Genomic DNA, 13,433 nt, shown 5'->3' with positions numbered 1-13,433 from the left:
AGACCTACATATGTGTGTGTGTGTGTGTGTATTTCTGTAGTATTGAAATGATTTTGGGGGTAAGGTTACAGAATTTTCCCCAAAACTTCATGTTTCAGGTATTTTTTTCTCTTTCTAGAAATAAAATATTTGAAACATGCAACCTGCTAAATTTGCAATTCGGAAATCCTGTAAATTTACCATGGCATTGCTTGGAATATTCCGTTGATTGTGCCATTCATTCGAGATAGGTTTCAAAATTAAATGTTTTTTTTTTAAAAAAACAAACAAACCCTAAATGGAATTAAAAACCATAGCCAGGCTGTGATTATTAAGGAAATGAATCTATGCTTAGTGCTGAGATACTGTTAATTTGGTCTGTGTGTTTAGCTTAATCTACATCTAGATGCCCTGGGTCATTTGGGAATAAATGCTGTGTTGCTTTGCTGTAATTGTAAATTACATTTTCTCAGTTATCTCTATTTTTTTTTTTAATTCCTAGAATCTCTCCTTAATTAATTTTCAGTAGGACTTGTTCTTGCTTTAAAAAGAGATTTTGGCGGTGACTGGCAGAATAATTAACCTTTCCTTCAGGAAAAGAAACTTAGTGTGTTCCCAGCGTAGATTTGGAATTGGGTGGCAAATTTTATTTCCACGGTTTTTGTAGTTTTTCCATTATGACTTTGAAGAAGCAGCTGTAACTATTTCCCTAAAGGGATCCTCTGAGATTTTAGTTTTACATACTCCATCTTTTTACACACGAATGGGAGATACGGTAGAGTTTACCTCCGTTGTGAATAAGCTTGGAAGGTGTTAAACAAATAACAACATTCAGCCTCGTTTTGATGTCAGGGTTGGGAAAGAATGAACCGAGATCTCTTTTGAGTTTTATTGTTTAGTTGAGCTGAAAATGCTGATCTAATGGCATAACGTTCACTGGTTTTTTTTTCCCTAAATAGTTTTACTGGTTAAATCAAAATATCGAATACAAAGAGAAATTCAAAAAAGTAAGAGAAAACTAGAAAAAGGGGGAGAGAAAAGAAATAGGCACCAACTTCCGACTCTCTTTATAGCGCAGTAGAAGATAACAACATTACAATCACGACTTTTTGCTTTTTTACACAACCGTATGTACAAACCGTTTGTATAACAATAGACTATCTAGTTAACAAAAACAAAATCAGAGTTTCATATTTTCTTTTTCATTGCAAGCACAAAATCCGGAAGCAATTTCAAAATGGAAGCAAGCTTATAAATACTGTCTATTCTCGTCTTTGGATAAAAGAATCCTTTTGACCATCTCTGCTTCTCATTGCTGTCAGGAATAATATATACCTCTACTGACTCATTAATCTTTATCCTAGGGTTAGGGTTAGGACACCATGAACTCAGAGAGGAAAATGGACATTGCCAACAAACTCAGAGTGCTTGGGTATGGTTAGGAGGGCACTGATTTTTCTAGGCTGCCCTATCTATGTTTCCTGGTAAAATACATGGGAAAATCCCATTGGAGGAAAATTCCACTTAGGGTTAGGGTTAGGTCACCATGAACTCATAGAGCAAAATGGACATCGCCAACAAACTCGGAGTGCTTGGGTATGGTTAGGAGGGCACTGACTTTTCTAGGCTGCCCTATCTATGTTTCCTGGTAAAATACATGGGAAAATCCCATTGGAGGAAAATTCCACTTAGGGTTAGGGTTAGGTCAACATGAACTCATAGAGCAAAATGGACATCGCCAACAAACCCGGAGTGCTTGGGTATGGTTAGGAGGGCACTGATTTTTCTAGGCTGCCTTATGTATGTTTCCTGGTAAAATACATGGAAAAATCCCATGGGAGGAAAATTCCACTTAGGGTTAGGGTTAGGACACCATGAACTCAGAGAGGAAAATGGACATTGCCAACAAACCCGGAATGCTTGGGTATGGTTAGGAGGGCACTGATTTTTCTAGGCTGCCCTATCTATGTTTCTTGGTAAAATACGTGGAAAAATCCCATTGGAGAAAAATTCTGGTTAGGTTGCTTCTTTCTTTGTTTAGTTTCCATCCATTGCTTCTTGTCCTGCCTTCAGGTGCTTTGGAGAATGGATTGACTCCCTCTTTTCTGTGGCAGCCCCTCAAATATTGGGAGACTGCTATCATGTCACCCCTGGTCCTTTTCATTAGACTGAACATACCCAGTTCTTGCAACTGTTCTTCATGTGTTTTAGCTTCCAGCTTCCTAATCATCTTTATTGCTCTTTTCTGGGCACTTTCTGGTATTTTCAATATCTTTTTTTCTGCTTCTGGGTGTTACTTTAATCTTTTGAATTTAGAATAGAATAGAAATAGGATAGGATAGAATAGAATAGAATAGAATAGAATAGAATAGAATAGAATAGAATAGAATAGAATAGAATAGAATAGAATAGAATAGAATAGAATAGAAAATGGAATGGAATGGAATGGAATGGAACGGAATAGAACAGAACAGAATAGAATAGAGCAGAATAAAGCAGAATAGAATAGAGCAGAATAGAATAGAAATAGAAATAGAATAGAATAGAACAGAGCAGAATAAAGCAGAATAGAATAGAGCAGAATAGAATAGAAATAGAATAGAATAGAATAGAAAATGGAATGGAATAGAATAGAATAGAATAGAATAGAAAATGGAATGGAATGGAATGGAATGGAATGGAATGGAATGGAATAGAATAGAATAGAATAAGTTGGAAGGGACCTTGGAGGTCTTCTAGTCCAACCCCCTGCTCAGGCAGGAAACCCTAAACCATTTCAGACAAATGGCTGTCCAGTCTCTTCTTAAAAACCTCCAATATCCACAACTTCTGGAGGCAGGTTGTTTCACTGGTTAATTGTTCCCACTGTCAGGAAGTTTCTTCTTAGTTCCAGGTTGCTTCTCTCCTTGATCAATTTCCATCCATTGCTTCTTGTCCTGCAAATTCAGGTGCTTTGGAGAACAGCTTGACTCCCTCTTCTTTGGGGGCAGCTCCTGAGATACTGGAACACTGCTATCATGCCCCCCCTCGTCCTTCTCTTCATTAAACTAGACATCCCCAATTCCTGCAGCCCTTCTTCGTATGTTCTCCAAGGAGTTCTGACTCTTCACCCATTCTGAAGGGCGAGGCCTTCCCTAGTCTGTCGTCCCCCATCTTCTCAAACGATAATCATAAGATTACAAAAGCTGGGAATATCTACAGCTCATCAGGAAGGGTTCAATATCTCTCCTCTTTCCAGTCCTAAACCCATTAAGGCTTTAAATCAGGGGTTCTCAACCTTGGCAACTTTAAGATTTGTGGACTTCAACTCCCAGAATTCCTCAGACAGCAAAGCTGGCTGAGGAATTCTGGGAGCTGAAGTCCACAAGTCTTAAAGTTGCCAAGGTTGAGAACCCCTGCTTTAAATCCTCACTAAAGGCGAAAAGGTTAAAGTTTTGTAATTTTCTTCTAAGTGGACCTTAGGGCTGCCGGTGACCCTGTGTTCTCTGGCTCCTGCAGGCCAAATACTCCACATAGTTGTCATTCCACACTCCCTGCAAAATAGACAGTCTTGTGTATTGCAGAGGGAGTGGGGTTTTAGTATTGGTGCAGGAGGTGAGGAGCAAATATATTGTTGCGTTTTCGTAACCTTTCTTCTTCTTCTTGTGCCATATCCGTTATTGGACTTTGGCCATCATGTTGGCGATCTTGTTTTTATCAGCCGCCGCACGAAAAAAGTGCTGCTGAGTTTTGTACAAATCAGTCCCTTAAATTTTGAAGCCACAACGTTCTTCTTCTGCCTGGACCTCGTTGGCCTTCAATCTTTCCCTGGAGGATTAAATGGAGTAGGCCGTATCTTTCTGGATGTCGCATCTCGTGTCCGAAATATTCTAATTTTCATTTTTTAATTGTTTTGGCGATTTCCCTGGGCTTTCCCAGGCGGCTGATCACCTCTTCATTTCTGATCTTGTCCACCCAGCTTATACGTAGCAACCGCCTGTAAATCCACATTTCAATTGCTTCATTAGAAATAGAATAATCGTTTGTCCTTGACTTAACAACTGCAACTGAGCCTAAAATTTTGGGCCAAGGAGCATTTCATTTCCCTTTTCGATGCTTCTTGGTAGTTTTCCTTTTGAATTATATTTTAGTAGCATCCGCTTTCAGGGCTGAGGTGAAGGAGGGAAATTTTCCGTTTAACAAGAATGTGGAACTAGACACAGCCAGTTCCTGCCGCTGTTCATCATATTTCTTCCATAATATCAATTTTTTTCCCTACAACATGCGGCTTCAATCCCAAATGAACCTTTTAGCAGCTGGAATGATCGTTATGGTTAGCCCAACAGCTGTCCAGATGTTTAGAACGGATTTGGCACTGTTATTCACCTATATAGGAGTCCTTCCCAAGGACAATAGACGAAAATCGAAAAAAAGAGAAGTGGGTTGGCCAGCCAGTCAAAGATGTAACATGGCCCCCATGAATGCATCTCTTTGTTGTTGTTGTTAGTTGCAAAGTTGTGTCCGACCCATCACGACCCCAGGGACAACGTTCCTCCAGCCCTTCCTGTCCTCTCCCATCTTCTGGAGTCCATTGAAGCTCACGCCTTCTGCTTCAGTGACTCCATCCAGCCACCTCCTTCTCTGTCGTCCCCTTCTTCTCTTGCCCTCCATCTTTCCCAGCATCAGGCTCTTCTCCATTGAGTCCTTCCTTCTCATTAGGTGGCCAAAGTACTTGAGTTTCAACTTCAGGATTTGGCCTTCTAAAGAGCAGTCGGGGTTGATCTCCTCTAGGACTGACCGGTTGGATCGCCTTGCAGTCCAGGGGGCTTGCAGGAGTCTTCTCCAGCACCAGAGTTCAAAGGCCTCCATTCTTTGGTGCTCAGCCTTTCTTATGGTCCAACTTTCACAGCCATCCATTGCAACTGGGCAAACCATGGCCTGGACTATACGCACTTTTGTTGGCAGGGTGACGTCTCTGTTTTTTAGTATGCTGTCTAGATTTGCCATAGCTTTCCTCCCCAGGAGCAAGCGCCTTTTCATTTCTTGGCTGCAGTCCCCATCTGTGGTGATCTTGGAGCCCAGGAAAATGAAACTCTTAACATAGTTTAACACGCCATCAAACATGTCCGTGGTCTGCTTGAAAAATCCTCCCATTGTTTTATAACCGTCCCGTTGAAGGAAGCTGTTGCAACCCTCCTTCGCAACCTTCCTTCCTTCTTTGAAAGGATTTTTTGCCTTTCGGGATTTTAACCGTAGCGGAAAAATAAATCTTACTGAGTAGACTTCGGTCTAATTGGTATCGGGATTGATTTGTGTTGACTGTTTTAATGGTCCCCAGTAATTAACCATTTGTGCTTTACCTTTTTTTTTTTTTTCCCTAATGGTATAGTGGAGTGTCCACTTAAAAAGTTGGGTCGGAGGGCAGGCAGCATTCATGCCTGACTATATAACTTAAAGGAGTACAGGTGATAATTTCCTAAGGGTAGTGTTTCTCAACCTTGACCATTTTAAGGCATGTGGACTTCAACTCCCAGAATTCCACAGCCAGCAATGCTGGCTGTGGAATTCTGGGAGTTGAAGTCCACATGCCTTAAAATGGTCAAGGTTGAGAAACACTGTGGACCTAAGGAATGAGGTTGGTGAAGCCGGAAGCAGCCGTTCCAGGCTAGAGGGAGAATCCCTATCATTAGGAAAGGTCCATTTCAAGCCTTCCACATGGTCAGAGAGTCGCTAAATATCTGTTGACTCGGAAGTGGAAAAGGCCTGGAATTAGAACTTCGGAATAAGGAACTTGTAGATGGGCTTGGTGCACCTCGTTAGGTAGAACTCCTGCTATTCTGGGTCCGTTCTTGTCTGCAATCAAGGAATGAGTCTCACAGTGTCGTGTCTGGAAAGCCGACATTTTCAGCTCTGCCTATGGAAAGCCTTACTCAAACGTTGTACAGCTGTGGCTCCTTCCTTCCATTTCCCTCTCCCTCTCTCTTCCTTCTTTCCTTCTATCCATCTCCCCAACCATCTATCCATCCAACTCCCCCTCCCTCTCCTTCCTTCCTTCCTTCCTTCCTACCTTCCTTCCTTCCTTCCTTCCTTCCTTCCTACCTTCCTACCTTCCTTCCTTCCATTTCCCTTCTCACTCCTTTCCTTCCATCCATCCATTTTCCCCTCCCTCCCTCTCCTTTCTTTCCTTCTATCCATTTACCTATCCATCTATCTGTCCATCCTTGGGGTTCAGTGGATGGAGAGATCCAAGGAAAAGCCAGCTCAGATTGGAAGCAAGCGTCTCTCAACTGGCTTTGCAGGTCTGTCTGTCTGTCTGTCTGTCTGTCTGTCTGTCTGTCTATCTATCTATCTATCTATCTATCTATCTTTATAAAGTATATATATATATATATATATATATATATATATATATATATATATATATATATATATATATATATATATATTTGTTTTCTGAGGTTTTCGCGGGTATTTGTATGTAGGTCTTTGGTTGTTCGGGTTTTCTCCCACGTAAAATTGGAAGTGTCTTGGCGACGTTTCGACGAAGTCCCATTCGTCATCTTCAGGCTGGTGCTTTCAGCTTCGTGCTTGAGCAGCAATGTGTGGTCTTAGCTGTTTCTTCCTTTTAACTGCCAGTGGGGGTATGAACTGATTGGGTGGGAGCTTGGTGTGTTCTGATTGGGTGGAGGTGTGTTCTGAATGGTTAGGGGCTTGGCTGTGCTCTGATTGGCTGGGGGAGTGTTCTGTTTGGTTGTGCTCAGGTTAGTCTGAGTTGCAGAGGGGATTTCCACCACTTGTCCCATCACATACATCGGACAAACCAACAGAAGAATAAGTGCACGCATTGAAGAACATAAGAACTCAGTCAAAAAAGAGGAACCAACATCTTCCCTGGTCCAACACCTTAAAGCCACAGGACATGAAATTGACTTTAAAAATACCAGAACCATTGCCAAAAGTGAACATTTTAATAACAGAATAATCAGAGAAGCCATCGAGATAGAAAAACGCCCACACAGCATGAACAAGCGAGATGATACCTCCCGCCTACCAGCCATTTGGAAACCCGCCCTTATTGACAAACGACTCCCTAACACAAAAAATGATACCAGACCCACACTCACAAAAACCACACAGGAGGTCACCACCACACATCCACGCAAAAAACAAACCCAAAGCCACACCGATGATGAGGCACGACCACAAACCAGAAGCCAGACCACAGCTGCATCATTAGTCACTTTAAACCCCTCCAATCCATACATGAAGCAAACTGACACCCTCCATGAAGAGGAGCACGACCACGAACGCGAAGCCAAGAAAATAGCAAGGCAGCCCAAAATCTTAAACCCCTCTGCAACTCAGACTAACCTGAGCACAACCAAACAGAACACTCCCCCAGCCAATCAGAGCACAGCCAAGCCCCTAACCATTCAGAACACACCTCCACCCAATCAGAACACAGCCAAGCTCCCACCCAATCAGTTCATACCCCCACTGGCAGTTAAAAGGAAGAAACAGCTAAGACCACACATTGCTGCTCAAAGCACGAAGCTGAAAACACCAGCCTGAAGATGACGAATGGGACTTCGTCGAAACGTCGCCAAGACACTTCCAATTTTACGCGGGAGAAAACCCGAACAACCAAAGACCTACATATATATATATATATATATATATATATATATATATATATATATATATATAACTTTATAACAATAGACAGACAGACAGATATACAATAGATAGATAGAAAGAGGATAGACAGAAATACATAGACGATACAATAGAGAGATAGAGATAGACAGAGAGAGACATAGATATAGACGATAGATAGAAATAGATAGATAGACGATAGATAGATATAGATAGATAGATAGATAGACAGACAATAGAGATGATAGAGATAGAAAGAGACATAGACATAGATAGATGATAAAGAGAAACATAGATATGTTGTTGTTAATTGCGAAGTCGTGTCCGACCCATCGCGACCCCATGGGCAACGTTCCTCCAGGTTTACCATCTTCTGGAGTCCATTTAAATTCACACCTACTGCTTCAGTGACTCCATCCAGCCATCTCATTCTCTGTCGTCCCCTTCTTCTATTGCCCTCCATCTTTCCCAGCATCAGGCTCTTCTCCAGGGAGTCCTTCCTTCTCATTAGGTGGCCAAAGTACTTGAGTTTCAACTTCAGGATCTGGCCTTCTAAAGAGCAGTCGGGGTTGATCTCTTCTAGAACTGACCGGTTTGAACGCCTTGCAGTCCAAGGGACTCGCAGGAGTCTTCTCCAGCACCATAGTTCAAAGGCCTCAATTCTTTTGCGCTCAGCCTTTCTTATGGTAATAGATATAGATATATCTATATCTATATAGATATATATATAGATATAGATATAGATATAGATATATATAGATAGATATAGATAAACACAATAGATAGATAGATAGATAGATAGACAGATAGATAGATAGAGAGACAGACAATAGAGATGATAGAGATAGAAAGAGACATAGACATAGATGATAAAGAGAAACAGATATAGATAAACACGATAGATAGATAGATAGATAGATAGATAGATAGATAGATAGATAGATAGACGATAGAGAGATAGAAAGATAGAGATAGACAGACAATAGACAGATAGAGATAGAAAGAGAGATAGACATAGATAGATGATAGAGAGACATAGATATAGATAGATAAACAGATGATAGATAGATGATAGATAGATAGATAGATAGATAGATAGATAGATAGATAGATAGATAGATAGATAGATGATGGACGGACGGACCGACGGACGGATTCCTTTCTGTGGCAGAGCTGGGAGCACTAAGCTCCTGGCCTCTTCTCTTTCCACACAGAAGTGTTTATAAGGATGTTGCTAATTATACCAAGTGCTGTGGAAACTTGTCCACACCTTTGGGGCGAGGTGGTTGTGGGGAAACGAAACACCGACAGTGTGAAAACAAGTCACAGGCTGAGGCTGCTGCTGTTTACTCAGCCTTCTGCTGTTGTTAACCATGCAGAACAGCCCTGCTGGGAGAAGATATTTCCAAGAAAAGAAAAATAGCAAAAACGTATAACCTTAAAAGGAAAGGAAAAAAAAAAAAAAGCACCGTGTTTGGATGACAGGCCAAATATTTCCTAAAAAGAAAACTTCCAGGTGGGCTTTTCTTGCAGGAATAGTTTAGGCTGTGTTTTTTATTTTATTATTTTATTTTATTATTTCATTTCATTATTTTATTTTATTCATTTCATTTCATTACTTATTTTTATTTTTATTTGAAGAATGAGCCATGTGGGTTTGTGTTTTTTTTTAACTGCAGGCCAGGACCCATTAATTCTTCCTAATGGGTAGCTTCCTATTTTTTTTCAAACTGTTCTCAGTGGCTTCTTGGTATCCACATCTGGTTTGGGGGCTGCTGACTCGTTGAGATGGGTAGCATAGAAAAATGAATAAGTAAATAAAAGAAAAAGAAAACAAGAAAGCTCCCACGATCCTAATAAAGGCCTTTCTCCTAATCAAGGCCGCCAAGTGGTTGTGTGGATTGAGGATTTTTATTTTAACCGGTAATCCTAAATATCTAGAACGCCTTCCTTTTGTAGATCAGGGTTAAAAGGAGGAGTCGATGTTCTCTGAGTTTGGTGGTTTTCTTGCAGATGTTTCATTACCCAAACTAGGTAGCATCATCAGTGCTACAAGGGAGGGGGGTTTGCAGAAAGGAGGAGGAGGAGGAGGAGGAGGAGAATGACTATGGGGTCCTTGGTGCTCTCTGAGTTTGGTTGTTTCCCTGCAGACATTTCATGACCCAACTAGGTAACATCATCAGTGCTAGAAAGGAGGGGGTGTGCAGAAAGGAGGAGGAGGAGGAGAATGATTATGGGGTCCTTGGTGCTCTCTGAGTTTGGTTGTTTCCCTGGAGACATTTCATGACCCAACTAGGTAACATCATCAGTGTTAGAAGGGAGTGAGGTTTGCTTTCTGTTTATACTAGCAGTACAGCAGCAGAAAAGATGATGCTACCTAATTTGGGTAGTGAAACATCTGGAAGAAAACAACCAAGCTCAGAGAACCCCCAGGTTTTATCCTAGTTTTAAATGGCTGTCCAGTCTCTTCTTAAAAACTTCCAGTGTTGGAGCATTCACTGCTTCTGGAGGCAGGTGGTTCCACTGGTTAATTGTCCTCACTGTCAGGAAGTTTCTCCTTAGTTCTAGGTTGCTTCTCTCCTTGGTTAGTTTCCACCTGGGCCCAGACTGGATGCCTGGGCCCAGGCTGGAGCAATAAATCAGCAAATTTGAACCTTCGTGTATGGACCTGGCTCTTCACACCTGACACCAGCCAGCCCGTTGCCAGAGTGTGTAGCCTGAGCTGCGGTCCTCCAGATGTGCCAGGTTATCTCTGCCATCCTTTCCCCATCCAAGAGACTGAAACTGCATCTTATCTCAAGGTTGCCAAAGTCCAGGTGAGCCAATGCAGCAGAAGCTGTAAATTTGCTCCACACGGACAGCTCAACAGTTCGTCTCTTGCTGCCGGCAGGAGGGGTGAATAATTTATACAGCCGTTAGCCAGCGCCAGGGAGAGGGACATTAGCATTTTAATGAAAACAATATAGGCATTCTACTAAATCTTTGCATTCTTCTTCTCCTCCTTCTTCTTTCTCTTCCCCCAGAAAAGCCAGTTTGTGTCCAGTGCTTTGAAAACCGCTGACTGACACCGGATAATGTGCTGACTAGCACTATGGGCAGGCGGTACCCCGGGGCCCACTATCGTCAAAGCAATTCATGTACGTATGCAAGAACCGTTCCCGGATAGCCCGTCCGTTGCGTTGCAAAGCCCAAACCAACTGCGATCCGGGTGGTCCTCGACGTACGGCACAATTTCTGTTGCTAAGCCAGACACTTGTTTTTTTTATTGAGAAGTTTTATACAATATACATCCCAAGACCCACCCACCCCTACCCCCTCCTCCCTCACTTCCCAGAGCTGAATACAGGGTTACAAATAAACAATCAAACTCTAAAAAAAACTATGACCCAACTATACAAGTAACCAAGTCCATAACGCACTTTAACTCCCTTATAACATAAATATAAACAAATGAAAAATAAACATAATAATATAAACAAATCAATATTGTTAAACCATACTAAAACTAATAAAAATTAAAAAAGAAACTATTAATAATACTCTAAAGTTTACTCATAGGCTAAATGAAACTTTTTAATCCCATATTTGTTCCTCGGAGTCCTAGTAGACAATCACCTAAATATGAGCCAGCCGTATGCTGCAGCTGCCAAAAAGGCCAACACAGTGCTGGGCTGCATTAACAGAGGGATAGAATCAAGATCATGTGAAGTATTAATACCACTCTACAATGCCTTGGGAAGGCCACACTTGGAATACGGCATCCAGTTTTGGTCACCACGATGTAAAAAAGATGTTGAGACTCTAGAAAGAGTGCAGAGAAGAGCAACAAAGATGATCAGGGGACTGGAGGCTAAAACATATAAGGATCGGTTGCTGGAATTGGGTATGTCTAGTTTAGCGAAGAGAAGGACGAGGGGGGACAGGATAGCAGTATTCCAATCTCTCAGGGGCTGCCATAAAGAAGAGGGAATCAAGCTATTCTCCAAAGCACCTGAAGGCAGGACAAGAAGCAACGGGTGGAAACTAATCAAGGAGAGAAGCAACCTAGAACTAAGGAGAAACTTCCTGACAGTGAGAACAATTAAACGGTGGAACAACCTGCCTCCAGAAGCGGTGAATGCTCCAACACTGGAAGTTTTTAAGAAGAGACTGGACAGCCATTTGTCTGAAATGGTGTAGGGTTTCCTGCCTGAGCAGGGGGTTGGACTAGATGACCTCCAAGGTCCCTTCCAACTTTACTACTATTACACAATCCCATATTTATTCTGAATATAATCTATCCATCTTCTCCAAACCGAAATATATCTTTCTTGTGAGTGATCCTTCAAGTAAGCAGAAATTTTTGCCATTTCTGCTTAAATTTGACACCTTAAGCATCCAATCTTCTACAGTAGGCAAAGAATCTTTCTTCCAATATTGCCCTAACTAATAACCTTGCAGCTGTTATAAAATTCAACATCAAAATAGTTTCTTTAGCATCACAATCTACAATAACACGCAACAAAAATAGTTGTGGCGTGAACCTTCTGAAGCCAGACACTTGTGAAGTGAGTTTTGACCCCTTTTTGCTACTTGTCTAGCCACCGTTGTTAGGGGGGTCCCTGTGGTCGTGCAGTTGGTAACCCCGTTGTTAAGAGAATCCGGGGTTCCCCATCGACTTTGCTTAGTCAGCAAGTCACGAAAAGGGATCCCGGGATTCTGGGACACTGCAACTGTCACAGAGTCAATGTGAGTCGGTCGGGAAAACTCCGATTTTTGTTCACGTGACCACGGGGAATGGTGTGAGGGTCATAAGTGCAAAAAAAGGTCAGAAGTCACTTTTCCCCAGTGCCGTTGTAATTTTGAACCGTCACTAAATGAACTGTTGTAAGTGGGGGACTTACCTGTATTCAATTCAGTTGCAGCACATGGCTGGCTCATATTTAAGTGATCATCCATTAGGACAGAAGAGACCGGATAGCCATTTGTCTGAAATGGTATAGGGTTTCCTGCCTGAGCAGGGGGTTGGTCTAGATGACCTCCAAGATCCCTTCCAACGTTATTATTATTATGGATCATCGCACAGTCAGCCAGATGTTCAGACTGGATTTGGCATTTTGTCTACCTATCGAGTCCTTACCAAGGACCTGGGATAGGCAGATATGGATGTTTGATGGTATTACAGATATCGTCGCAGGATGGAAGCAGTTCCTAGTAAGGCCGCCTTTTGCAATTGACTAATAGCGAATTTGTCAATGCCAGTGGTGTTCAAGTGGTGCTCCAGTTGTTTTGGGATTGCACCCAAGGTGCCTATTACTATTGTTGTTATTATTATTATTATCATCATCATCATCATATCATCATCATCATCATCATTATCATCATCATCATCATCTTGAGACCCTAGAAGTGACAGTGGACATACAATTAGATATAGATGCAATAGGTGCAACTTTAAGCATTTACTTCCAAGTTGGTCAGTGTTTCTCTAACTTTAAGTGTGTAGACTTCAAGCCCCAGAATTGCCCAGATAGCCAGAAGTGGCTGGGGAATTCTGGGATTTGAAGTCCATGCCTCTTAAAAGTGGCCAAGTTATAGTAGTAGTAGTGGTAGTAGTAGTAGTAGTAGTAGTAGTAGAAGAAGAAGAAGAAGAAGAAGAAGAAGAAGAAGAAGAAGAAGAAGAAGAAGAAGAAGAAGAAGAAGAAGAAGAAGAAGAAGAAGAAGAAGAAGAATGATGTTGGAAGGGACCTTGGAGGTCATCTAGTCCAACTCCCTGCTCAGGCAGGAAACCCTACACCATTTCAGACACATGGCTGTCCAGTCTCTTCTTAAAAACGTCC

At 41.8% G+C, this 13,433-nt stretch overlaps 1 protein-coding gene across 14 annotated transcripts in view; it reads left to right on the top strand.

The window, feature by feature from the left end:
• Positions 1-13,433, top strand: part of APBB2 (amyloid beta precursor protein binding family B member 2) — a 111,548-nt gene that overhangs the window by 34,246 nt on the left and 63,869 nt on the right. For 11 of the 14 annotated variants that reach the window (XM_039325286.1, XM_039325283.1, XM_039325292.1 and 8 more), the window contains one exon: positions 10,638-10,751. The exons of 2 other annotated variants lie outside the window; for them this stretch is intronic. In XM_039325286.1, coding sequence (XP_039181220.1) covers positions 10,706-10,751 — 46 coding nt within the window. In that variant the 5' untranslated portion in view covers positions 10,638-10,705. Of the gene's footprint in view, positions 1-10,637; positions 10,752-13,433 lie in introns of those variants that run through there. One more of the 14 variants, XM_039325284.1, reaches the window with a different exon arrangement.

This window comes from Crotalus tigris, unplaced genomic scaffold (assembly GCF_016545835.1).
Source record: "Crotalus tigris isolate CLP2741 ecotype Arizona unplaced genomic scaffold, ASM1654583v1 scf7180000024321.1087588, whole genome shotgun sequence".
Classification (NCBI taxonomy): domain Eukaryota; kingdom Metazoa; phylum Chordata; class Lepidosauria; order Squamata; family Viperidae; genus Crotalus; species Crotalus tigris.
This window is presented reverse-complemented; position numbering and strand designations above follow the sequence as displayed.